Below are 27,288 nucleotides of genomic sequence, written 5' to 3' on the forward strand. Positions count from 1 at the left end.
TCTACTACATGTGCCCAGTATCTCTCGAGGTATTTAAACCGTGTCATTTAAGTTATAATTCACTTGCTTTCAACAGCTGTCACCACTGTTGTCTTCAGCAGATAAAACCAGAGCTACTGATAGTGATAAGTCGTTAATCTTATATACTCAAAGCACCAGACTCTTCTAGAAGTGGGTCAAAGTTACACATTTGCAGGAAGCCAAGTCAAGCAGGCCACAGTATATTGTGGCCACCATATGACATCATAGTGCATGAGGGACTGATGACAACTTTGAAACTGCTGTCCCTGTCTTCCTAATGTGTGGATTGCTTTCTTCAGAAGTATTGGTTGACATTGGTGTTCCATCCTGCTTCAAAGATTCAGGATGCGCTTTACCCTATTAAAGATGTTATAGACCCTGGTGTGTCAGGTTTGTGCTGAGAATGTGGCAGTATTTACGTGGAACAAGTTGTGTTCTTTGACACTGCAAATGGCAACTGACAATCAAAATTCTACTCAATGCAGATGTGATGCTTAAAGGAGTGGGGCTTATCTTAGAAAGCCTAGGTTAGGATGTAGGAGATGTTCTATCAGGTACAGCTTTGGGGCCACTGGACAGAAAGGGAGTGAACTGGCAAACTTTGCTGACCAAGACAGAAGCAAGTAAAACCCACCAGAGTGTTTAACTGAAGAGTGTGGAGAGGGACATTTGGGAAGACTTGAATGAAACCACATTGTATTTTGCATAATATTAATTTCCATGAAGTGTGATAGAACTATAAAAAATGTGAGAACATAACTTTATTTGCCTCATTGAGACAAATTCAGCAACACTTTGAAATTGTGTATATAAGAATTATTCATGGAGATACACTGCAAACACACACACACACACACACACACACACACACACACACACACACACGCACTCGACCGCTGTGGCCAGAAAGCAGCAACCTGGATTGGTGCGGAAAAGGGGGAGCGATGGCAGGTTACAGCTGGAGGGAGAGAAGAGCGATGCCTGGCAGAACAGGCAGAGCAAGATGTTAGCAGGGCAAGGCTGCCAGGCACAGTGTTGGGAGGCTGTGGGTGGAAGGTTAGAAGGGGTGTGAACTGAAAAGGAGAATAGGAGAGAAGGGAAAAGATCAGATATAGTTGGCAGAGAGTTGCATACAGTGAGAGTGATGGGATGTGGATTGAAAGGACGTGATAGAACAGAGGGAGCAGAAGCTGTTAGGTGGAGGGTACAGGGATAGTAGGTTACCATAGGTTGAAGCCCAAATAATTTCAGGAGCGGATAATGTCTTGTAAGGGAAACTCCCTCCTTCACAGTTCTGCAAAGCTGGTGGTGGAGGATTGGAGGATCAACATGGCTCGGGTTGTGAAGTAGCCATTGAAATCGAGCATCTTATATTCAGGTGCGTGTTCTGCCACAGGGTGGTCCACTTTGCTTTTGGCCACAGTTTAGTGACTGCCACTCGTCCTGGTGGACAGCTGGTTGGTAGTCATACCTGCACAGAAAGCTGTGCATTGAGTGCAGCAGAGCTGGTGTATGACATAGGTGCTTTCACAGGTGGACCAGCCTCTGATGGGGTAGGATGAGTGCATGGCAGGACTGGAATAGGAAGTCCCAGGTTGATGGATTAGGGAGGTCTTGCACCTCGGTCATCCACGGGGATGTAATCCTTGTGGCGAGGGATTGGGACTGGGGTGGCGTAGGGATAAACTAGGATACTGTAATGGTTGGATGGGCAATGGAACACCGCTGTAAGAGGGTTGAGAAGGATCTTGGATTGGATATCCCTTCATATCAGGGCATGGTGGTATATAATGTTGTTGTTGGGGGGTGGGAGTGATATGGTAAATAAAATCTGTTTGCAGACTAGGGCTGGGGGATACTGCCTTTCTGTGAAGGCCTTTGTGAGACCCTCAGCACAATAACCAACTACAGTAAGGCATCCAGTATTGTTAGGTTTGTGGATTTTTGGGAACATGCAGATGACAAGTGTGCGTTATGTCATGGGGGTGCGGAATGAATTTAGGTTAGAGTTTGTGGGTAGGGTCTACAGCTTTTAGCAGAGATTGGAGCTTGTGTTGGACTTCTGGTATAATATCACTGTGGCAGAGACTATTGGTGGAGCAGTCAGACAAATGGCAGGGCTGCAATTCATGTTGACAGTGGTGGAACCTTTGTCTGTAGATAGAATGATTAGGTTAGGATCTGTTTTGATGCAGTGTATGGCTGTTCTATCTTCTGCTGAAAGGTTGACATTATTAGGAAGGGGCATGGGGAAGTATGGTGAGGTCAAGTTGGAAGTAAGGAATTCCTGGAAGGTGACCAGTGGATGGCTGGGTGGGAGGTGGTCAGGATCATGATTAGATGGTGGTGTGAACTGGGAGGGGCTGCATTCAATATTGGGATGAGGCTGGCTTTGGTTGAGGGATTGATGGCAAAGAAGTGTTTCCATTGCAGGAGAGAGAGAGAGAGAGAGAGAGAGAGAGAGAGAGAGAGAAAGTGGATCTCTGACAAGTCTAACATGGTCAAATTTGGTTGTTGTGCTGAAGATGAGGCCTCTGGATAGGACCGAAACTTCTGTGTGGCTGGGGATTTTGGTGTAAAGATTAACAACCATGTTCTGGGATTGTTTTGGCTCTGCATTTAGTGGAGCACTGGTAGGGAGTTTTGGGGGATGTGGCAAGTTGAAAAGGTCAGCTAGGCATGATCTGGTTGCTATGAGGAGGGTGATGAGAAGGAATACTGTGGGTATGATAAGGTTCTTAATGGTGCCCCAAGGTGGCAGCAGGATGACAGCAGGTTGGATAACTTATGGAGGTGGTGTCTGGAATGCTCTCCCAGTTGCTGGAGAGCTAGGGATTCAGTTTCAGAAATGTGATGTATATAGTGAGGATTGCACAATAGCATTATCTTGCAGAGGGAGCAGAGATGGTTCTGAGATGCCTATGCCATGCCAGGTTTGTGAGGGGCAGGGGCTTGTGGAATCTGAAAAAGTGAAGGTAATTATGGCAGGAGGGGTGGCATCCAGAGAAAGGAATTTTTATAGTCGGTCTATGGTGGTGGTGGTGGTGGTGGTGGTGGTGGTTCCACTGTTTAGGCAGGGCTCAGTTGTGGCAGGGATGGCGTTGGGGAAATGGGAAGTGATGTAGGAAGTGGGCAAATGAAGCATTAGGTGAATAACAGAAAAAGACCTGTAAAAATACTTATAGGCAAGAAAAATGTGCACAGATACATAAAAATGCATAGAATATGCACAAGTACTTAAAAATACACTTAATATTGTCAAGAGCCCAACCTGGACTTTCTGTTGTTATTATTCTTTAAATCATTCAGTGTCTGTCCTTCCTCTTCTTTACTATTTTTTTATCATATTACAAACCACACACATTCTGACATTTGTGCTGTACTATATTAATGGTCTCATCTGCTTATGACACGACTACGTGATCGTGCGGGATGTTTGTACAGTTTCTCATGCTCCAAATTCTTCCTGCTGATAATTATAATTACTCCTATTAATCGCATTTCCTGTCCCATCCCTATGCACTTTCACATGTTATTTTCCCTTCCTACTGAGGACACTTACTTTTTACTTATTCTGCATGGTCTCCTTAGAAATACTCTCCTCCACAATTGATGCACTACTCCCAGCGCCATTTCTGTTTCCAGAACCATTCTTGGTACACCTTTGGTTGGATAGTGTGAAGCACTCTGTGAATTTTCTTTCATCTTGTCTGTTGTTGCAAATCTTCATCCTTTCAACTTCGGAAATAAGAAAAAGTCCACAGGGGCCAGGTCTGGAGAGTGGTGAGGCAGCACAGTGATTTCGTTTTTTTGGGGAATAGTGACACACCAACAGGGATGAATGTGCAGGTGCGTTATCGTGATGCAAAAGCCATGAATTACCTTGCCACATTTCAGGCCACTCTCACATTTTCTCATAGGTGTTGCAAAACATGATAGTCCCTGTGACACAAATTCATTATGAACTAATCCTTCAAAGCCAAAGAAAACTATCAGCAGGGCTCTGACATTTGACTGATCTGATGAGCCTTTTCTTGGTCTTGGAGAATCTTTCCTGAACCATGGTGAAGATTGTACCTTGGTCTCAACATCATAACCATAGACCCATGTCTCATCACCAGTTATGATTCTCTTAAGGAAGTCTCATTCTCATGTGTTTAATCCAAAAAACTCCTCACACATTGTGAGGTGAAGGTCTTTCTGGTCTCAACTCATGAGCTGTGGGATGAACTTGGCGACAACACTGTGCGTTCCAAGATACTGTGTCAGGATTTCATGACATGATCCAGCTGAAATATTAACATTTTTGTGCAATCTCTCAGTCAGTCAATCTTTAATTGGCATGCACCATTTCATTGACATTCTTGACATGAGTGTCATCAGTAGATGTCGAAGGGTGTCCTGAACAAGGGTCATCTTTAACTTTTTCTGGCCATTTTTAAACTGTGTGAACCATCCGTAACATTGAGTATGGTTTAAGCAAACATTACCATAGGCTTCCTACATCATTTGGTGTGTCTTTTGAGTTTCACGCAAAATTTAATGCAGACACATTACTCCTGTAACTTTTCCATCTCAAAATTCACAAACTGTAAGACAACATTGTACTCCATACAGTATTGGACAGCAACTAACTGACATGCAACAGTGAAACTTCCGGCATTTATGCATTAAACACAGGGGTGTGGGGAGATGCCAACTGCATTTTTCTCTGACACACCATTGGTGTGAAATTATGAATGTTCCAGAATTATTTGAACAGACCTTGTATACCACACAAACTGGTGAGCTTCGAACTAACCAGACCTCTCTCCCTCTTTGTGTATTTTTACTTGCCTGTTATCCATCTCCCCTCAGAACTACCTGACACCTTCATGTGTCCATTTCCTACCTCATTTCCCATTTATTGCCTCATTTCCCATTTCCCCAGTGCCAGCCTTGCCCAAAATGGATCCTTACTCTATCTTTATGCACCAGTTCAGAAAAGTATCCCTTTCTCTGCCTAAAATGCCATTTCTACATTATGTTACATAAATGCTGCCTAAACTATGGAGTTCTCTCCCCTCCCCCCCCCCCCCCCCCCCAAAAAAAAAAAGCTAGACTATAAAAAAAATCCTTTCTCAGGATCCCACACTTCCTTTCATAGTGACCTACTCAGACTCTGCAGGACCCTGTCCCTCACAAACCTAGTACTACAAAAACATGTCCATGACACAGGCACCCCAGAACTGCCTCTGCTCCCTCCTCGAGATACTGCTACTATGCAATAGCCACCACATACGTCATGTCTCTGACATTGATTCCCTTGGTCTCCCACCACCTGGAAGAGCATTTCAGACACCGTCTCCATAAGTTATCCAACCTGCTGACATTTGACTGCCACCTTGAGCCACCACTATTCAACCTTTAACCTAACCACAGCGTTCCTCCTTGACATCCTCCTTATAGGATCCAGACCCTTCCTAGCTGACCTTTTCTATTTCCCACATCCCACCAAAACTCCCTACCATCACTCCGTTAAATCCAGAGCTGAAAAAATCCTGGAACACTGTTAACTTTTCCACTAAAATCCCCAGCCCCATAGATGTCTCAGTGCTATCCAAAGGTTTCGTCTTCAGCCCTACACCCAAATTTGATCATGTCAGATTTGTCAAAGACCTATTCTCCTTGTCCTGATCCATGCAAGGGAAACACACCTTTGTCACCAGTCTCTCTAACCAAAGCCAATATAATTCCCACATTGAACCCTGCCTCTCCAATTTCATACCACCATGCAATCTTGATTCTGTTACCCTCCCACCCAATGCTCTGCTCATCTTCCAGGAATTCCTTATTCTAGCCTCTGCCAGTTATCTGACTCCTTCACCTATAAACCCCATCAGAGTGATACCATCCAAGAAGTATATCATAACCTCCAACCCCTGCTCAAAACCTGGCCCTTCCCAGAACGTCTTCCCTGAATCCATTTCCCTTCTCACCCCTATGATATCCCACACACCCAGTATCTACATGCTCCCTAAAATCCCAAACACAACAATACTAAACGTCACGTCATTGCTGGTTATTGTGCTACCACTGAAAGAATTTTGGCTCTTATTGACCATCACTTTCAACCAATTGCCTGAAATCTAGCCTCCCACACAAAGACACCAACCACTTCTCTCACCTACTTTCCACCATCCCCACCCCTTTATTTCCTGGATGCCTATTCATCACTGTCGATGCCATTTCCCTATACACCAACATCCCTCATGTTCAAGGTCTTGCCACTATTGAATACTGCCTTTCCCAACATCCTTCAGACTCCATATCCACTACCTCGTTCCTCATACACCTTACTAACATTATCCTAACACACAACTACTTCTGTGGAGGGAAGGTGCACAACCATATCCTCAGCACTGCCATGGGCATCTACATCGCAACCTCCTCTGCCAACCTGTATACAGGCCATCTAGAAGAGACCTTCCTAGTATCCTAAATGCCAAACCCCTGCTTTGGTTCAAGTTAATTGGTGATACCATCATGATTTAGACTCAGGGCCAAGGCACCCTGTCATTCCTACATACCTTTCTCACCCATCCATTTCAGCTGGTCCTCCTCAGCCCAGTGGGCCACTTTCCTGGGCTTCGACCGCCTCATCTCTGATGGCTCCATCCACACCTCCATCCACATTAAATCCACCAACCACACCTGTATTTCAACAATTACCATCCCTTCCCCACCAGGAAATCCCTCCCATACAGTCTAGCCACCCAAAGATGGCATATCTGCAGTGACAGCAATTCCCTAGCACAGTTTGCTGAAGGTCTCACAAAGGGCTTCACAGGCAGGCTGGGTCCCCTGACCTAGTCTTCAGATTTCCTGTGCCATGCCCCATACACCCAAAATCTTCCTCATACCCCGAAGAATCAGCTACAAAAGGAACGCTCCCCCTGGCCAGCCATTATCACCCCAGACGTAAAGAATTGTGGCCCTCATTGGCCAACATCTCCATCCAGTTTCACCCTGTAGGTCCGGGGGCTAGAATAGGCCTGAGGTATCCCTACCTGTCGTAAGAGGTGACTAAAAGGAGTCTCACACTTTTCAGCACAGTAAGTACAGGTCCCATTTTATAGTTTGACCTGCCACTTTCCAAATTCTACAGAAGTATGGGCCATATGGGGAAGGATGCCTTATGAGGTGCACGAGTTATCCATAGTGCCCTTGCATTCGATCTCCTGAACCTCTTGTCACGGCTTTGCATCTCCTCCCTCTGCGGGTCTGGGGGTTTGAAGAGGCCTGAGGTATTTCTGCCTGCCGTAAGAGGCGACTAAAAGGAGTCTCACCCCTTTTGGCCATTATGTGATGATCCCCTGTAGGGTTTGACCTCCATTTTTCAAAATTTTCCTGAAGAGCAAACCAATTGGGGAAGGGCACCTTTCATGGTGCATCGTGTCCATCATGTGCTGAGACCTATCACATCCTTCGTCGACATGGATCTGAACTTCTGCTCATTCTCCAACTGTTCGGCGAAGTGTCCCTCCTGGGTGAATATTTTTCCATCAACTGTGTAGTATTGTTTTCTACGCTGATGATGATAATCGACTTGTTTGCTTGGTTGCACCTGATATCCAGCATGGTAACCAGTCTGTTGTGGTGGGTCTGCCATGTACCCTGTTGGTTGTAGCTCCCTGACCACGCAGGGATCACTCTGCTGATGCCTGCGCCATTAACTCCCCATCCCCACGTATGCCAAGGAGTAGATGCCAGTCACCCTATGGCATTGGGACTCCCGGAAATGGCCATCCCACCAGGTGGCCTTTGTTGTGGCTGGGTGGTGCCCATTGGGAGGGCCTCTGGTTGGAATGGGTGGCATCAGGGCAGATGACACGTGATGAAGCGTATACTTCATCTCTTGCTGGTGGTCAAACACCAGCAGTTTCTAAGCGTTCACAGGCTCAATTCAGTGCATGGAAGTACGACCCCCAAATCGTTCCCTTCCCTAGCCACACCATGGGAGAAATGTCAGGCTAAGGATGGCAGCAGCTCTTATTCGCCATGGTACCTTGTATGTTCAAGAGCTGATGGGGAATCTTTCACGACGATGAAGCCTCAGTTTTTTGTTGAGCATTTAGAGGACAGGTTAGGGGAGGTGGAGAGCTTGTCCAAAATGAGATCTGGGTCAGTCTTGATCAAAACAGCATCGTCTGTCCAGGCACAGGCATTACTTGCTTGTGAGAAGCTGGGGTATGTTTCTGTAACCATCATGCCCCATAAGAGCTTAATTATGATCCAGGGAATTATATTTCGTTCGGCGTGTCCACCAGGGTCTGAGGGATAATCAGGTTGCCACTGCTGCCTTCATCTTGGTCTTCAAGGGTGATACATTACCCGAGAAGATCAAGGTGCTGCTCTACCACTGTGATGTAAAGCCCTATATCCCTCCCCCAACACGGTGCTTTAAATGCTGGAAGTTCGGCCATATGTCTTCCCACTGTACTTCCAGCATCACATGTCGAGATTGCGGATACTCCATGTGCCCCGCCTCCCATCTGTGTCAATTGCAGAGAGCACCATTCGCCTTGCTTATCTGACCGCAGGATTCTCCAGAAAGAAAGCAAAATCATGGATTAAAAGAACCTGGGCCAACTGACGTACACTGAGGCTAAGAGGAAATTTGAATGCCTATATCCTGTACATATGACATCGTCTTACGGCGCCGCTACAACAGTTCAAGCCCCTTCAGCTCTGCCAACCCCAGACACCTTTCAGAGATGGAAGACTACACCTGCCCCATTGATGGCGGGGGCACTTCCTTCCCTGTTGCTCCTACACCACCTACTTTGGGAGCAACCGCTCCTCCCCCAACCATTGGGGATATCAGTCCCCACTTCTGCGCTGGAGAAGCCTCGGCTTCTCTCGCTAGGAAGGGGTCCTTTGGGTAACTCGCTTCCCAGGTTTCTGCTAGTGGGAAAGATGACACCCACCAGTGGCTGAAGTGCCCAAAAGCAGCTGATTGTAGGGCTTCACGATCAGTGAAGTACTCCCAGACAGGAAAACCCAAGGAGCAGTGAGAGAGATCCAGAAAGAAGATCCCCAAGACCGAGGGAATTGCAGTGGCACCCATACCACCGCTACCTACAAGCTCTGCGTCTGCAGGTGAGGTGGAGATTCTGGTGTCCGCTGATAACCTAGATCTCGCCGGACCATCAAACACAAGGGATATAGACAGCTCAGGCAATAAGTTGGTGGCAGCAGGTGACCCTGAGGCGTAAACTGCCTCATTGAATGTTCCATGCCTTCCCTGTCTCACAATGATGTCATTCTCCAGTGGAGTTGTGGCAGTTTTTTCCACTGCCTGGCTGAGCTACACCAACTGTTAAAATTTACACTTGCTCTCTGCATTGCCCTCCAGCAAAACCTGGTTCCCAGCAATGCGGACCCCTGCCCTCCGTGGCTATAAGGGATATTACAGTCGAGGAGTAGGTGGAGTTTGCGTTTATGTCTTAAACGCAGTGTATAGTGAAACTGTGCCGCCTTCAAACCCCCTCTTGAAGCTGTGGCTGTCAGAATAAGAATGACGCAGGAAATAACTGTCTCCAACGTATATCTTCCTCCAGATGGTGCAGTAAATTTATTAGCTGCACTGATTGATCAACTCCCTAAACGTGATTCTTGAGTTTCTCCCGGCGTATTTGATAATCAAAATATCCATGGGTGTACTGCCGGTCTACAGTGTCCAACGGACACAATATTTCGGCGATCATACATGTCGCCATCATCAGGTGAACTGACGGACTGAGTTCCTGTGAACGTGCCGGTTTGGAGATCTGTACGCTATGGCTGCTCAGCCATAGCGTACGGATCTCTGTACCGGCACGTTCACAGGAGCTCAGTCCATCAGTTCACCTGATGATGGCGACATGTATGATCGCTGAAATATTGTGCCCGTTGGACACTGTAGACCGGCAGTACACCCGTGGATATTTTGATTAACTCCCTAAACCTTTCCTATCTTCAGGAGATTTTAATGCCCATAACCCCATGTGGGGTTGTACGTGCGTACTGGCCGAGGCAGAGATGTCAAAATTTTACTGTCTCAGTTCAACCTCTGCCTCTTAAATACTGGGGCTGCCACGCATTTCAGTGTTGCTCATGGTAGTTACTCAGCCATTGATTGATCAGTTTACAGCCCAGGATGTTGCCCATCTATCCACTGGAGAGCACATGTCGACCTTTGTAGTAGTGACCCCTTCCCCATCTTCTTGTCACTGCCCCAGCATCATGCTTATGGACGCCTGCCCAGATGGGCTTTAAAACAAGGCGGACTGGGAAACTGTCACCCCTTGTGTCACTGTTCAATCTCCCTCACACGGGAACATCGATGTGTTGGTTGAGCAGGTGACTACAACACTCCTTTCTATGGCAGACAACGCGATCCCTCGCTCTTTAGGGTCCCCGGCGAAAGACAGTCCCTTGGTGGTCGCCGGAAGTTGCTGAAGCAATTGAGCAGCATCGGTGACCTCTGCAGTGGCATAAGCGGCACCCTTCGCTGGAGCACCTCATTGCCTTTAAACGGCTCCCTGCCCGCATTCGCCAGCTTATCAAATGACGGAAGCAGGAGTGTTGGGCGTACATCTCGACCGTTGGGTGCCGTACGTCACCTTCCCAAGTCTGGGCAAGGAGAAAATGTGTTTTTGGGTACCAGACCCCAACAGGTGTTCCTGATGTTAACATAAATTTCATGTTATCAACCGACACAATCACGATTTCCGAGCACTTTGCTAAACACTATGCTCGAGCCTCTGCATCGGAGAATTACCCCCCAGCCTTCCACACTCTCAAATGGCGGCTGGAGGGGAAAGTCCTCTCATTCACTACAAGCCTCAGTGAATCCTATAACACCCCATTTACAGAATGGGAGCTCCTCAGTGCACTTGCATGTTGCCCCAACGCCGCTATTGGGCCAGATTGAATCCACAGCCAGATGATTAAACATTTCTCATCTGACTAAAAGTGATATCTCCTAATCATCTTGAACCGGATCTGGTGCGATGACGTCTTTCCGTCGCAATGGCGGGAGAGCACCACTATTACAGTGCTCAAACCCAGTAAAAACCTGCTTGATGCAGATAGGTATCAGTCCATCAGCCTCAACAACATTCTTTGTAAGCTGCTGGAATGTATGGTGTGTCGGCGGTTGTGTTGGGTCCTGGAGTCACGTGGCCTACGTGCTCCATGTCAGGGCGGCTTCTACCAGGGTCGCTCTTTTGTCTGAGCAACCTTTTCCAGATGCCAGTGCCTGGATGCCGTCTTTTTTGAGTTACGTAAAGCATATTACGCAATCCGGGGACATCATATCCTTGCCACATTTTATGAGTGGGGTCTCCGTGGCCTGCCCTCGATTTTTATCCAAAACTTCCCGTTGCTCCGTACTTTGTGTGTCCAAGTTGGTGCCTCCCATAATTCCCCCTATATCCAGGAGAGTGGGGTCCCGCTGGGCTCTGTGTTGAGTGTATCTCTATTTTTAGTGGCCATTAATGGTCTAGCAGCAGCTATAGGGCTGTCCATCTCACCTTCTCTGTATGCATTTCGTACTGCTCCACCAGTTGAAGAGTGGCATCTACAGGGAGCCATCCACAAGGCACAGTCATGAGCTCTAACCCACGGTTTCCAATTTTTGGCCACAAAGTCGTGTCTTGTGCGCTTCTATCGGCGTTGTACCATTCATCTGGAACCAGAACTTTTCCTTAATGACAATCCACGCACTGTAGTGGAGACATTCGATTCTTAGGACTGGTTTTTGACGCCTGATTGGCGTGGCTTCCTCACCTTTGTCAGCTTAAACAGAAGTGCTGCCAGCACCTTAATGCCCTCTGCTGCCTGAGCAACACCAACTGGGGAGCAGATCACTCTACACTGCTGCAGCTCTACAGAGCCCTTGTTCAATCCCATCTTGGCTATGGGCGTCTGGTTTATTGTTCGGCAGCGCCCTCAGAATTGCGTTTACTCGACCCAGTGCACCAATGTGGCGTTCGCCTAGTGACTGGAGCGTTTAGGATGAGTCCAGTGACCAGCATCCTGGTGGAAGTAGGAGTGCCTCCGTTGAAGGTTAGGCATGCACAGCTGCTGACCAGTTATGTTGCATACATTCGTAGTTCTTCTGCGCACTGAATTACCATCTCTTTTTTCCCACCCACGGTGGCCCATCTGCCACACTGGCAGCCCAGGTCAGTGCTTCCAATTGCAGTTCGTGTCCGATTCCTTCTTTCCGAACTGGAGTCCTTGCCTTTACCACCTATGCTTGAGGTCCATTTACGTACACCTCTATGGTGTACACCTAGGCTGCGGCTTTGCCTGGACCTTTTACATGGCCTTAAGGACTCTGTTAACCCCACAGCTCTCCATTGCCACTCCCTCTTGATTATTTACATGCATCAAGGCCATGAAGTGGTTTACACCGACGGCTAGATGGCTAATGAACATGTCGGCTTCACGTATGTCTGTGGAGGATATATTAAACAGCATTCCTTACCCGATGGCTACAGTGTTTTCACTGGCAAGCTGGTGGCTATATCTTGTGCTCTTGAGCACATCTGTTCATGCCCTGGGGAGTCACTTCTTCTGTGTACTGACTCCTTGAACAGCCTACAAGCTATCGACCAGTGCTATCCTCATCATCCTATGGTAGCAACCATCCAGGAGTCCATCTGTGCCCTGGAATGGTCCAGTCGTTCAGTGGTGTTTGTCTAGACCCCCTGGTCGAGTCAAAATCCCAAACAACGAACTTGCCGACAAGCTGGCCAAACAGGCTAAGCGAAAACTGCGTATGGAGACCAACTTATTTGCAACTGACCTGCGTTCAGTACTATGCTGCAAGGTTTTGCAGCTTTGGGTGATGGAATGGCATAACCTCAGTACGCACAACAAACTGCATGCCATTAAGGACACACATGGCTACCTCCTGCGCCATGATGACCCAACTCAGTGTCGGTGTGGCGCCAGGCTGACAGTGGCCCATATCTTGGTGAGCTGTCCTCCTTTGGCTGCCCTGCAATGGACTCTTCAGTTACTGGACTTGTTGCAATTAATTTTAGCTGACAACACCTCATAGGCCAATTTAGTTTTATGTTTTATACATGAATAGTTTTTGTGCATGTCCTTTGTCCCTTTGTGTTCTCCACTCTAATGCTTTTTGGCTGGATGTTTTTATGTGTCGCAGAGTGGCTGGCTTTTCCTTTTCATTCTCTTGGTCGACCAGCCATGGTCATCTGCTCTCTTGTTTTTATCCCTTCTACCTGTTTCTTACTTTTCTCTGTGGTTTTCTTTTCCTGTTTTGTCCATAGTAGTGTTGGTTGTCCTTCTGTCGTTCTTGTGGTTTTTCCATTCTCATGTTATTGTGCTGTATGTCTCCTTTCTTTTCTTCTTTCCCTTGTGTAATTATTTTACCGGGAACAAGGAACCGATGACCTTGCAGTTTGGTCCCTTCCTCCCCCCCTCCTTTAAACCAACTGACCAACCAACAATTCAACCATCCAATTGCCCAAAATCTAGCCTCCCATGTCAAAGATGCCAACCACTTCCTTCATTGATGCTCCACCAACCCCACCCCTTAGCTTTTGGATCCCTACTCATAATTGTTGATGCCACTTCCCTGTACACCAACATCCCACAAGCTCATGGCCTTACAGCTATTTAACACTACCTCTCCCAACATACTTCAAATTCCAAACTCACTACCTCATTCCTCACACTCCTTACTAACTTTATCCTGACACACAACTACTTCTCCTTTGAAGGGAAGTTATACAAACAAATCCACAGCACAGCCATGGGTATCTGCATGGCACCCTTGTGTGCCAACCCATTTATGGACCATCCAGAGGAAAACTTCCTAGCCTCCCAAAATGCCAAACTCATGGTCTTGTTAAGGTTCATTGATATATCTTCATGTTCAGGTATCAGGACCAAGACACTGTCCTCATTCCTTCCAAACCTCAACACCTTCTCTCTCATCCACTTCACCTGGTCCTCCTCAGCACAGTGTGCCATTTTCCTGGACACTGATCACCTCCTCTCTGATGGCTCCATCCTCGCTTCTGCCAACATTAAACCTACCAACCACCAACAGTACTTGCATTTCGACAGCTGCCATCCCTTCCACACCAAAAATCCTTGCCATACTACCCGGCAGTCCAGGAACAGTGTGTCTCCAGTGGTGTGATCTCCCTTGCTCAGTATGCTAAGGGTCTCTCAAAATCTTTCACAGAACTAGCCTGCAGACAGATTTCCCGAGCCATATCCCCACACATCCCCAATCCTCCTAACCAGCCCTAAGAACTAGCTACAGAGGAGCACCCCTTTTGCACCTAATACCTCCCATGGACTGGAACAACTGAACCATGTCCTTCATCAGAGCATTTATTATGTATCATCATGCACTGATATGAGGGACCAATTAACAAAGATCCTTCCTACCCCTCCTAAAGTGGAGTTCCATCCCTGATGCACTCTCAATCCCACCCCCTTGCCATAAGGATCATATCCCTGTGGAAGACGCAGGTGCAAGATCTGCCTAATCCAGCTACTCAGCACTTCCTTTCCCAATCTTTTCACTGGCTTATCCTAATTCCTCAGAGACCAGGCCACCTGTGAAAGCAGCCAGTCGTATATCAGCTTTGTTGCAGTCATTGCACAGCTTTCTATGTTGGTATGACTACCAACCAGCTCTCCACCAGAATGAATGACCACTGTCAAACAGTGGCCAAGAGTAAAGTGGACCACCCTTTGGCACAACATGCAGCTGAGCATAACACACTTGATTTCAGTGGCTGCTTTATAACCCGGTCCATCTGGGTCCTTCCCTTGACCTCCAGATTTTCTGAACTGCACAGAAGGGAATTACCCTTTCAACACATTCTCTGCTCCTGAAATTATCCCACCCCCAACGTAAGATAACCTACTGTCCCCACAACCTCTATCCAACAGTTTCTGCCCCCTCTGTCTGTCACCACCTCGGAGATGGCCTTAGGATGTCTTACCAGTTTACTATTATAACAGTTCTGTCACCCCCCACCCCCGCTTCCACATAACACTCAAAGAAAGATAAATGCAAAAAACTGCATTTCGACCTAAATAGTTTTGTGTATAAGTTAATTGACATATAAAGAATTTTATATAAAGACTTGACGTAGGCAAAGGAGCTAATGCAGGTTTAATTTTGAGATATGCAGTTACAGTGTAAAACTATATTATCAGCAACAGCAACAAAAAAGAAATTACAAAAAAAGGCCATAAAAACTTCTTTAAAATGTTCTAAATGCCCATTGTATTCTGCAACGTTTATCAACAGTCATACATTGAAGGATATCAGTACAGACCGGATACTACTGCAATTATTACAACTTGTATATAGGTTTCATCTTTGAGATTACTCCAGAGAAAAAACTGCAAGGCATAAAATGAGATAAGTGTGCAGACTATGCTACCAGGAAAGAGCTGGATGAGTGTGTACTAACCATGATTGAGCTGTATGTTATGCAGATGAAGGCTGTCAAGGCATGTCAGTGCAGTAAAATTTCAGGCTTTTTACTCAATTTGCAGTGTGTCTGTGACATTTCAGAAGGCGTGTTCTAGCTTCTGCCTTCTAGGGATGTGTCAGAATCTTGCAGTCCATTTCCTTATATAGTCACAGGTGATGTGAATTATATAAATCTCTGCCACAGCTCCTCCCTAACCGCTAAATGCAGAATGTTGTCCATCTCAATTTGTAATGAAAAACAGATGTTGCAATGATTTTGCATTTGATGCCTATTATAAAATATGTTGCAGCATATGAAATCTAGCTAATATATTGAATTTTTCTTTAGACTTGGCTGGAGGTCTTTATCTGCCACCAATCTCAAGAAAACTGATCTGACGTAGAACACTAATTTGCTATCGTGCTGCACTGGAGATAAAGCCAGAGTGAAATGTTTACAACATTCTTCATATTCCATAAACAGTTAGAGATATAGAAATGAGATTTTAACAGAGAGATAAAGGGGCTGGCCAGTACTTACCTCAGCTCAGTACAGCCGATAGATACACATAAAAATACACATTTTATGTGTATCTATCGGCTGTACTGAGCTGAGGTAAGTACTGGCCAGCCCCTCTATCTCTCTGTTAGTATTTGTTTCACATCTTTATATGAGATTTTCCATGAATCATTTAGAAACGAGATTTTGGCAAGTAATAGCATACAAAGAGGTGAGTATCTTGATGCATGGTTATTATGCAAAACTTCATTATCTACCATGTTATTCCACTAACTACAGACTTTTTCAATGAAAGAATTCAATTTTTAAGGACCATCAATGGTTGGTGAAATAAGAAATGCTATGGATTTGAGAACAACATAAGTGAAGAAATTACACATTTATTTTACTGAGAATGCGCTTTTTCAGAATTCTTTTGCAACTGCGTCTGCACAACGTGTTAGTGAGGTGAGACTGTTTAAACTCTGCTGTGTTTTCAGAAAAGAAGCAAATTTTAACATGGCAACCAGAGAAATCTGTAGATTTTACTCAAATTTCACCACTCATGATGCTTCTCTGAAAGTTGCAAATGGCAACAAGCCAGGTGCAAATAAATCGCTGCATTTAAAAAAAATTAAGAAGTTTATGTTGATATCTCTGTACTTAACATTGCTATGACAAGAAACAATGTGTCATTTAGTGAGGATTTTGTGCAGTCATTTAGATGAAAACACAATGACTGTGTGGAAAGTCCACCTTGGAATATAGATGGATTTTTCATGGTATCCATAGGACAGTTTTGTTTCCCCCAGTGAAATTCAGTTTCCTTGCAGCTTTATTTCCTAATTTTTTCAATGTTTAGCAAACAGTTCCAAGGATTATGTCATCTTCGGATACCTGTTGGGCCTGCTTCGTGAACTAACTGTTGTATGTACTGAACTGTCAGTCCGTCAAGGGAGGCAGCTATAATATGTCTGCCACATTGTTTGATAATTTGTCAATTGCACATTCATGAGATAAATGTCAAAATAAAGTGAAAAATACAGATGGATGGAAACTGACTTTCAATGGAATAAATTTGCTGGAGTTATCTGTCAGAACCATGGAATCCTAGGTAAGAATACTGTTATGGGATCTGAAACTAACTCAGTGTCAGGTGCGAATGCAGTGTTTTATCTTTGCACTATCTTAAGTGGTACATTTGTTTACAGCCAAGAAGTAAGTAATTTATTCTAGAGAACCAGAATGTGGCTGCTTCATCATGACAATGTCATTTCTTCCTGTTCCTTCTCAAAATATTCTTCTGTCTGTCCCTGTTCCCATGCATCGCTTTACCTTCTTTTGTAAGTTCTGCCTCATTTTGTTTTTCAGCAGTATATAAAAACAGCAATTGTGAAATTCATTACAGGATCTCCACAAACAATTAACAAATAGCAATTTGGATCCTAGAGAGATAGAAAGAGCAAAGCAAGGTCAGAAACAGGACTATCCCAATGGAATTCCAGAATGTGGAGCAGATGCTTTGAGGTTTGCTTTGTGTGCATATGTAAGCCAAGGTAAAAAATTAATTACTGGCACAATAATTGTTTAGTTACATAATTGTTTAAGAATTATTTCAACAGGTATCCCTTTTCTTTTCTTTTTACAGGACGAGATATAAATTTGGACATTTTGAGAGTGCAAGGATATAGATTCTTTTGCAATAAGCTTTGGAATGCCACAAAATTTGCACTTAGTTATTTAGGGACAGATTTTACGCCAAACTCTAAACCAAGAAATAAAAGTGCAAGTAACAAAGGCAAGAAAGAACTGAATAATGTGAATCACCTGTTGAGGATTATCTCATCATGTGAAAAAGACAGAAATTTCCACCTAACGATGAATGACTGTGAAATAGTTGACTCTTATCTTACTGATTATAGTTACCTCCAAGGCTACACACCTTCCAAATCAGATTTGATTGTTTTTGGTGCACTGAATGACAATGGTGAATTAGAAAGATTTCCAAATATGCTCAGGTGGTATAAGCACATTAGTAGCTTCAGCTCTGAAGGGAACAAATTGCCTGCTACAGTGTATGGTGTTTGCAGTGATGGTCCTCAAAACTCTGAAAGTGAGGTAAGAATATATGTAAAGATGTGTTTGGGAATTCATAGTTGAAATTTGTGACCATAGCATTCAACATTGTTTTTTAAGTAACCTTTGTAATTTTCTATTCTCATGGTGAAAATCTGTTCGCCATTATTCATACCTTTAAGTCTACAAATATTGAAAGAGATTTTTATTACTGGATTGACAATTTGAATATCACATCTTCAAATGATGGATGTGTTGGAATAACATGTAGTAGAGGGAAGCAATACTTCCATCAGTGGTACGGGAAACATGGTCTCGTAAAAATGAAGATTAAATTTTCAGACCCATCTTTCTCAAACATTACTGATTTCTAGAAAATATTGTTGGGCTTCTCCTCACTTGAGACTCTGAAATTTAATTTTGCACGTAAATCATAAACTTATTGTTATAATATGTGAGGAGCCAAAATATACATTTTGGAAAGTTTGGGTGATGGCCTGTCAAGAACAGTCCAACGCAACAAAATAAAAAGAAAGAAAACAACTTCTATAGCAGTATACGGTAGCAAAAGATGACAAATAGGTCTAACTGAAGATGGTGTACGGTTGAAGATACCAGATTTTCAACCTGGAAGCTGAAATTGAAGTCTGCATTCTTTGGATATAGTTCTGCTTTTGGTTACAAAAGATTAGTGCATACTAGTGAGACAGAATGTGGAGTCAGTGTATGTTCTGTACTCCTCCTTTGAATGTGTTTTTCAGTTTTATTAGGTCTCTCCACATTCGTTCCTTTTAATGTGTGTCAGGGCGCTGATGACCTCGATGTTGAGCGCCCATAAACCCCAACACACACACACACACACACACACACACACACACACACACTCACTCTGTACTCCTGAATGTTAAATCAGTGACACTTGAACACCAAGACTGACATGGTAGTTCTCAGGTCTAAGAACACGCACAAAACAATATTTAGAAATTAAAGTAAGTATCATTTTAAGACTCAGGAAACGTTAGTGCAAGCATGTAGTACCTTATGAAAAGGGAAGTTTATCAGATATGTGTCAATTTGTGGTGTCTTTAAGGTCACATTTATGGTCAGCGCGTAAGTTTATGATTTTAAAGAAGTGGCTTGGTACCACCTGGAACGGAACACGAGAAATGATCATCTGGATACCTGAGGCTTACAGAGAGTGGTAATTTGGTTTTATCAAGCAGCCATTATGTTGTAAAACTTAACAAGGATATCATTGGTAGTGAAACCTAGCATGTGAGTGTGAAAGCAATGGAAAGTGTTTCCAAGAAAATGCTGGGCAAGGAGTAAACCATTTGGTATCGTTGCACATACTAGGGCTTTTCATTTTGAATTGAAAGGGGCGGGGGGGGGGGGGGGGGGGGAAGTGTGTTCACATTGTTTGCACCATGCCTGTCTAGAGTGCACCAGATGTCATGCGCTTCAGTCAGTTTAGACTGTTTATGGCAAACCAGGGTGTCATGAATCTTACGTTAGTGTAAGACCTGGCCATAATTAGGTGATGCCTGTGTGGGACAATGGTCAGTGGTTGTCTTTCATATGGAATGGGGATCTTGGCGTATTGCCAGGATTGTACAAACCTCTATGGAAATACCTCTGTCTGAAGTTGCACTGCCACCTGATGAGTTGGATGATGGTTGAGACAAAACAGTAATAGTGCACAACCTCTGTGGCACCTAATGCTCGTCAGTTGTACGTATTAAGCTTGAGCCAAAGTTGATTTTTAATTCCATTGTTGCTCTTGGAAACACCATGGTTTCCAATTCTTTGTAAAGAAAACACACCTAAAGAATGGATATATTGTCTAGGAACAATAGCTATTGCACAAATAGAATTCCAGAAAGCAAACTAAGAGCATCAGCTCAGAAATGAATCCAGTTTGTAACAGGACACAAGATTTTTCTTGTCATGAGAAGAGAATACTCTTACAAAAAAACACAGTTTTATATTCCTAAAAGATAAGTATCTGTAGCAGGTATGCTGAAGCTGATGAGGCATTCAGAAAGGGTATGCTTCTGACAGAAACAGATATATCGTAGCAGGCATGACAGATCTCACATAGCAAGTTGATACAAATAAGTAAGTGTGGAGCAACTGAAGGAACAGTGGAAAGCAAATGGCATGAGGGATACAAAAAGAATATTTTGAAGAAATGCATTTATACTGACCTTCAGCTCTTCAACATTACCAGAACATGTGATAACAGGTTTTATACACCTTGAAGTGAGATCATACATCCCAATTCCAATGTGCTATTTTAAGTGACCTATCTGTATGTGCAACATGCTTCCCACAAGAAACATTCAACATGCAGGAAATTTGTCCAACCTGTGCCTAAAATAGAACTTTGTGTTAATCTGCATGATGTTTTGTTTGACTGTTCAGGTTAGTGTGTAGTTTAGAGCTGTGAGTGTGAGGCATTAATTGATGAAGAAATTCAGAAGATTAAATTTGCAAGATGAGTAGGTACCTAATACAATAGCTAAAAATAAGTTGATATAACTCAAACATTGGACTTGGGTATCATTTACTTCAGAGACCAAAATATTATTTAAAAAGAGTCTGCAATTTGTATCTTAATTTGAACTGCACTTGCAGTGGTAGACACGGGATGCATTCATTTGTCTCCCTAATGACTTTAGTAACTTTCATAGAAATACATGCATTGTTAAGCCACTTGTTCATCCCTGCAGGCATACAGAGAACAGTTAAAAGGAAGTATCAGAAATCAGTATGTATCTACCATTTCTTCAAAAATAGAAACACATGGTGAGTGCCAAAGACCTAAAAATGATGATTTGGAAGGCATTATGCCATACTTTGCTCATCTGTAATGATAGTTCTGATGAAGTTTCGGTTACTGGTGACACAGTTACTGAAACTTGCCCAAGAGAATCAGCAGGCCCATAAAGTAGCAATCCACAACCCCACCCCAGCTGCTCTTTCTGGTGCAGCATCACTGTCACAGTGGAAGAATAAGGGGGAAGGCAGAAGGAAACCTCATCAGTGAGATGGCTTCTGTTTTCCCAGAGGAATGCAAGTGGCATCTAGCTATAAGGGAAGAAATTTGCACTTCTGATACAGGGAAATCCTTCATGCATGTGTTAGACACACATTTTACGTTATCTGAAGCCCTGTGATAAAGTATTGTTGACTCCAGGTAATTATGAAAATACATACTATTCTTTGTATTTCATACTATTTTTCCATATGGGCTCCAAATCAATTCAGATATTTGTCTCATTGCATCAGTAAATTGAGATTAGCCTGTGGTATAGTTCATCCGGGTGACTGTGGAATCACCTTCGGACTGTTGTTGCGTGGAATCACTTTCTTGTCAGAAAGTTCAGCAGACCAAAAACATGGAAATCACTAGAGGCGAGATTGGGACTGTATGGTGTGCTCCAGACTCTCTCAGTGAATGACTGTAGCTTGTCAGTTATTCTGATTGCCACATGTGGCCTTGCATTGTTGTAGTAGATGACCACATTATCCACATCAAGAATCTGACATCACTTCTTCATGACGGTAGCTTGCAAATGTGACTGTGTGGAATAATAACTGTCATCGTTTATTGCTGCACTCACTGGCATGAAATCCAGTGGAAGCAGTCATGGCTATCCCAGAAGTCCATTAACATCAGATGGCACTGAACAGAATTTTTTTGTCACAGGCGAACCCAGACATTTCTACACCAGACTCTTCTGCTTCGATACTTTGGTGTGAAAGACAGTATCCATGTTTCATTATTAGTACTGTCACCCTCTTCAGCATAATGTTGCAGGTGAGTCAGTGGAGCAATAATTCACTTGCCCTTCTTCATGTCATCCAACTGCTTAGCCACCCACTGACATTAAATCTTCTGGTATGTTAAGGACTTGTGAATGATGTTGTAAACACTCCCATACAAAATGCCAAGCTCAAGGGAAGTGTCCTTGAGATACGCACACCAATCCACTTTCACAATTACATTTGCACAGGAAATTTCATCAGTCAGCTTTGAATGCGACCTCCTCGAACACTAATTGTCTTGCAAGTCTTCAAGGCCTGTTGTGAACTCACAGTAACACCACCTCACACTTCTCAAATCAAGACACTTTTCCCCATTTGTGGGCTATATTTCCTAGTATATTTCAATGGGTGTTCTTCCCTTGTCCCATAGAAAATGAATCGCACTTTGTAGCTCATACACTGCGGGCGTGTGAAGTGCAACAGCCATCTTCAGCAACTGACAGCAGCGCCATACTGTGGAGCTACTGGCAGAGAAGGCCCATCTGATCCAAGAAAGGTCCACTGCTGGGAATGGATATGTTGACTTCACATCTACAGCCACAATTTGACTAAAGAGGGATAGGGGCAAAGACTTTCTGATTTGCTCCTAAGGAACCTTACCATTTCTGTCTTCTCCCCACAGCTGCCAACCTACTGTCAGTCCCTGTAACAGTGCAGGTGCATCAGAAACTAACTGCATATTTCCATATCTGCCTCATTGTGCATCAGTTGTCCATATGCTCTCACTAATCTCACTGCCCTTCTGCTCATAATGTTTCTGGGGTGATTTTGGTTCATGCCATTTATTGTTGAGCTACATTTATCATGTGCATCCAGGATTGAGATCTCAAGGGTCTCTTTTTGACAGATGATTTATGGCTTCTCATCATGGGGCATAAATACAGGTCATTATCCACCACTGATCTTTTATTACACTGTTTTGTTCTTGCACATACGGCAGTGGGAGGTGCTACAGGATTTGCACTCCATTGACCACTTCCTAGGCTGACATCATGTATCAAACTGAGCAGAGTCCAAAAAAGCCTGCTAGGTCAATGGTCAGCAATGCTAACTGGACACTATGCAGATAACTGGCTGTGTGTGTGGTATGATACTCAACACCACTGATGCACAAATGTCAAAAGTCTTCAGGATTGCTTAGAAGATTGCTGCTTCATGTGTTGTGGCATCAGCCTCAGGCAGGTCACAGCAGCCAGTCATGCAGTATGCAGGCCAGCCACATGTGTAATTTTACAGCTTGGGACCACAATAATGATGGAGTAGCATTTTACAATGCAGCAATCTATTGTAGTGGTGCACTGGAGGACTACATGCCGTAGCAGAAGGCAATGTTTCACAGATAGCTATGTGACAGCGGCAGGCTCCTGTCACAACACACCAGGCCCGAGTGAGTATAAATACTCCCCGCTTAGTTAGTAACAGCATTTCCATTGGTGCCATATGTTTGCCCAGTGCCGTCTCCAGACCAGTCATCAGTTGGATGTGCAGCTTAGGAGGTACATCTTTGTCAAGCAATACCATTGACTAGGCAAAACTGCTGGTCAGCTTGCTAGTTTATTCAGGAAAGTTCCAGTATGATGACAGCATACTAGTGCAGGTCAAAGAACAGTTTTTGTCGAAGACTGTACTTCTGTGATGTCTACCATTTTGTAGTACAGAGCAGCTCCAAGCACCAGCACCCTTGTGTAGTCTAGGTAAATAAATATTGGTTAGATGATGGTTATCATAATCGAAGCCTAGTCACAACCAGTGAAAGGAAAAGAAATTGTAATTTAGGCTGTTGTTATTCGCATATAAAATAAAAATCTCTCTTCAGTTCCAACATGCTGAAACTTTTTGTTGAAATTTGGACCTCCAAGTTGCTCCATTTGAATAGGGAGACAGTGAATATCATGTAACTGGTCTTAGAGTGATGTCACTTCTTTGAATTCATTGTATAGTGTGAGGCATCTGTTTTACTTTAGATATTTTTTGGTACACAAAATATGTTGATAATCTATTTTCACTTTGACAGATAGTCAGTGGTGTTCTACAGTTTGAAGCTTGGAATGTCAGATTCCTCAGTCGGTAGGCGAGAGAATATGAAAAAGGAAATCAATAGGCGAGAGTTATAGTGGGAATTACTGAAGTGTGGTTGCAAGAGGAACAAGATTTGTGGTCAGGTGAAGGGGTATTAGCATAAAACCAAGTACTGATAATTCAGGAGTAGGTCCAGTAATGAATAAGAAAATAAGAATGCAGATAATCTACTAAGAAGAGCTTAGTGAATGTGTTATATTACCCACGATAGGTACAAAGCCAGGACCCAAGACAGTAGTAAAAGTTTATATGACTATTACCTCTGCAGATGATAAAGAGATAAGAATGTATAATGAGATGAAAGGCATTATTCAGTTCATTAAGAGAAACTTAAATTTAATTGTGATCAGGGAATGGAAGTCAGTAATAGGAAAAGTATAAGGAAGAACAGCAGGGAAAGGAATGAAAGGGGAAACCACCTAGTAGAAGTTAGTACAGAGCACAGTCTTACTGCAAAAACTTGAGCTAAGAATTATGGAAGGTTGTATAAATGAAAGAGACTTATATTCTATACCTATATTAAGACAGATTTAGAACCAGATTTTGAGCTGCAGAACATTTCCGTAGGCAGACATTGACTCTGACCGTAACTTACTGGTCATCAGCTAAAGAAATTTGAGAAAGTCAGAAATTTAGTAGATGGGACCTGATTAAGGTGAAAGAACCAGAGGTTGTTGCAAGAGTCAGAGGCTACATTAGCCAGGTTTTGGAGTGGCATAGGTGTAATAGAAGATGATTAATTGTATTGTTTGTGATCAAAATAATCATAATGCCAGTCTTTGTCACATAGTTAGATCTAACCCATTTTGTAATGTTCCCTATCTGTTACCTAAGGTTTTACTAGCCTGATTTCTCTTATCACTCAAGTGGGTAAATTGAATATATTGTAAAAGCATTAGCTGTAATATTCCATTTGCTTCTTGACATTTCAATTTCACCTGCTGAAAAACTATGCCTATTGTGTGGTGCATGACAATAAGGCATGCTGTTTGATAAATGATGTGAAGTCAGTTCTTCCAAAAGTCTGTATATTAGAGCCTCTTAATTTCTTATCAGAAGCAAGCTCTTCTACAATGAATTAACTACAGCACTTGGCACTATTTCGATAAGAAAGTGTAATCTTTTAATTATTGGTTAGTTAGTTCAATTGTATGTTTACTTGAGCAAAAAATGGAAAGTTCTCGTAATCCACTCACTGTACGGTGTTCCATGCAGGTGGCACACAAAAAGTTACATCAAATTCTGAAATATGAGATGTGTTAATATACCAGTTACTCTATCTCCTTCAAACATCACTTGAGTTGTAATTCTATAAATTCCATTATACATTAAATGTGTCTCATCTGCCATATTATAGTTCTCAGACACAGCTACCTGAGGCAAATGGTATTCTGTTCAATTACGAATATCTAGGCTGCTTTCATTGTTCCAGCAGACTGTGTACTCTGCTCCAGACTGTCTCGAACAACATTCACTGTTGTGCACGGCAGAGAGAGTGCATAGCTTTCTTACACGATGCACATAACTAGGGGTTAAAAAAAGTCCTCTTGCACAGTACAAAATTTTGAATAGCTTTCCCTATTGGGATTCTGAGCCACCATCAATTTTTTGTACAGTAGAGGATGGTTCTTAATATAAGCTGAATGAATTTGGACCGTCTGCTCAAATAAAAACCGACACGGTGATTTTAAAATGGATTTGGTGGTAGATTTTCATTTCTGAATCTTCCTAGTCAGATGTATACATAGTTTTCTTATGTTATAGGTAGAATGCGGTGCTGAATTTACTAATTTCTGAGTCAAACTAAAAGGGTCATTAATTTTTGCAGTTTTCCATTGTCACATTTTACAAAATAACTCAGAAAATAATGAATATACTTAAACCACACCCAAGTTTGATATTTTTATGTTTCACTATATATGCTATTAAGTTTTAAGTTTGTAGCTTTCATTTTCAGCAAAATTCAAAATTATGAAAACTATTTTTTTTTCCAAAAACTTCTGAATGAATTGGTGTCAATAGAAATGTGCTATTGTGCAAATGCAACCCTCCAGTACTAGGGGCCTGCATGCTTTGGTTTCAGTGGGGATGGGGAAAAGCTTGTTATCTTGACACTCAAAGTTAATTTACATATTGGTAGTAAGTGAGAATTCATACTTGCTTCTCCACACAAACTATTTACTGAAACAGGACAAAAAACATGATAGGAGACAAATTGGATAGCTTTAAGAGATGGCATCATGAGGACAGCAGAGGAACAAGGAGTCAAAAAGACAATGTCAGTTAGAAATCATAGGAAAAGAAATGAGATTTTGAACATAATTAATGAACAGAGAAAATATAAAAAAGCAGCATGTGAAGCAGGTAAAAATGAATACACACATCTAAAATATAAAATTGACACAAAGTACAAAATTGTGAAACAGTAATGACTAAAGAAGAAATGGAAAGCTGTAGAGGCATGCATCTACTGCTATTATTAGGAGGTTGCAACATGTGAAGTACTGTTGCACACTACCTTTCCAGATGTGCAGTGCTTGGGGTTTACTTTTAATGGTGTTATTAATAACTGTATTAATTACCTGTAATAATTTGTATATATGAAACAGTTTCTTGTAAGACATCTTATGAGTAAATGCTATTTCAGAGTTGTGAAAGTGAATCACCGATGGATCTTTGGATGCGTAGTCGGCTAGCTGCTGCTGTCAGAAGTTGTAATGAAGGCTTTGAAAAGTATGACTTCCCACAGGCAACTACTGCATGCTATAATGTGTGGCTTTATGACCTTTGTGATGTCTATCTAGAATATTTAAAGCCTGTCTTCCAGAGCAATGACAAAGAAGCAATGAAGTCAGCAAAAAATACGTTGTATACTTGCTTACATGTGGGACTTCGTTTGCTGTCTCCATTCATGCCTTTCATAACCGAAGAATTATTCCAGAGGATTCCACATTCTGGTTGTGAAGCAAAAAGTATTTGTGTTAGTCAATATCCAGATGAGAAAGAGGTGTGTATAATATTTCTAGGCATAATGTTATGGCTTTTGGTCTGATATCTTCATGGTGTCCGCATTTTAGTTATGTGCATCTCTATAGGAACTTCTAATACATAGTTCACAGTGTGTTTTACCAGTCTTTGCCTTTTTATTTGCCTTTTTGTGTTCTGTGTGTGAAAGGACATTCTAAATTGGTATGGACACTGGTAATTTTAGGTGCTTCATATGTTTTTTTGGTCTCTTCTTGCTTTGTGTGTTATCCTTGCTTGCTCTTTATTCATGTAG

The 27,288-nt window shown here is 43.0% G+C and overlaps 1 protein-coding gene across 1 annotated transcript in view; it reads left to right on the forward strand.

Annotated features, from left to right (window-relative positions):
• The window catches only part of LOC126481218 (valine--tRNA ligase), a 209,189-nt gene that overhangs the window by 151,065 nt on the left and 30,836 nt on the right, over window positions 1-27,288 (forward strand). The window contains exons 13-15 of the mRNA XM_050104822.1: window positions 17,431-17,578; window positions 17,671-18,140; window positions 26,656-27,015. Coding sequence (XP_049960779.1) covers window positions 17,431-17,578; window positions 17,671-18,140; window positions 26,656-27,015 — 978 coding nt within the window. The remainder of the gene's footprint in view (window positions 1-17,430; window positions 17,579-17,670; window positions 18,141-26,655; window positions 27,016-27,288) is intronic.

The sequence above is a fragment of the Schistocerca serialis genome, chromosome 5 (assembly GCF_023864345.2).
Source record: "Schistocerca serialis cubense isolate TAMUIC-IGC-003099 chromosome 5, iqSchSeri2.2, whole genome shotgun sequence".
In the NCBI taxonomy this organism is placed as follows: Eukaryota; Metazoa; Arthropoda; class Insecta; order Orthoptera; family Acrididae; genus Schistocerca; species Schistocerca serialis.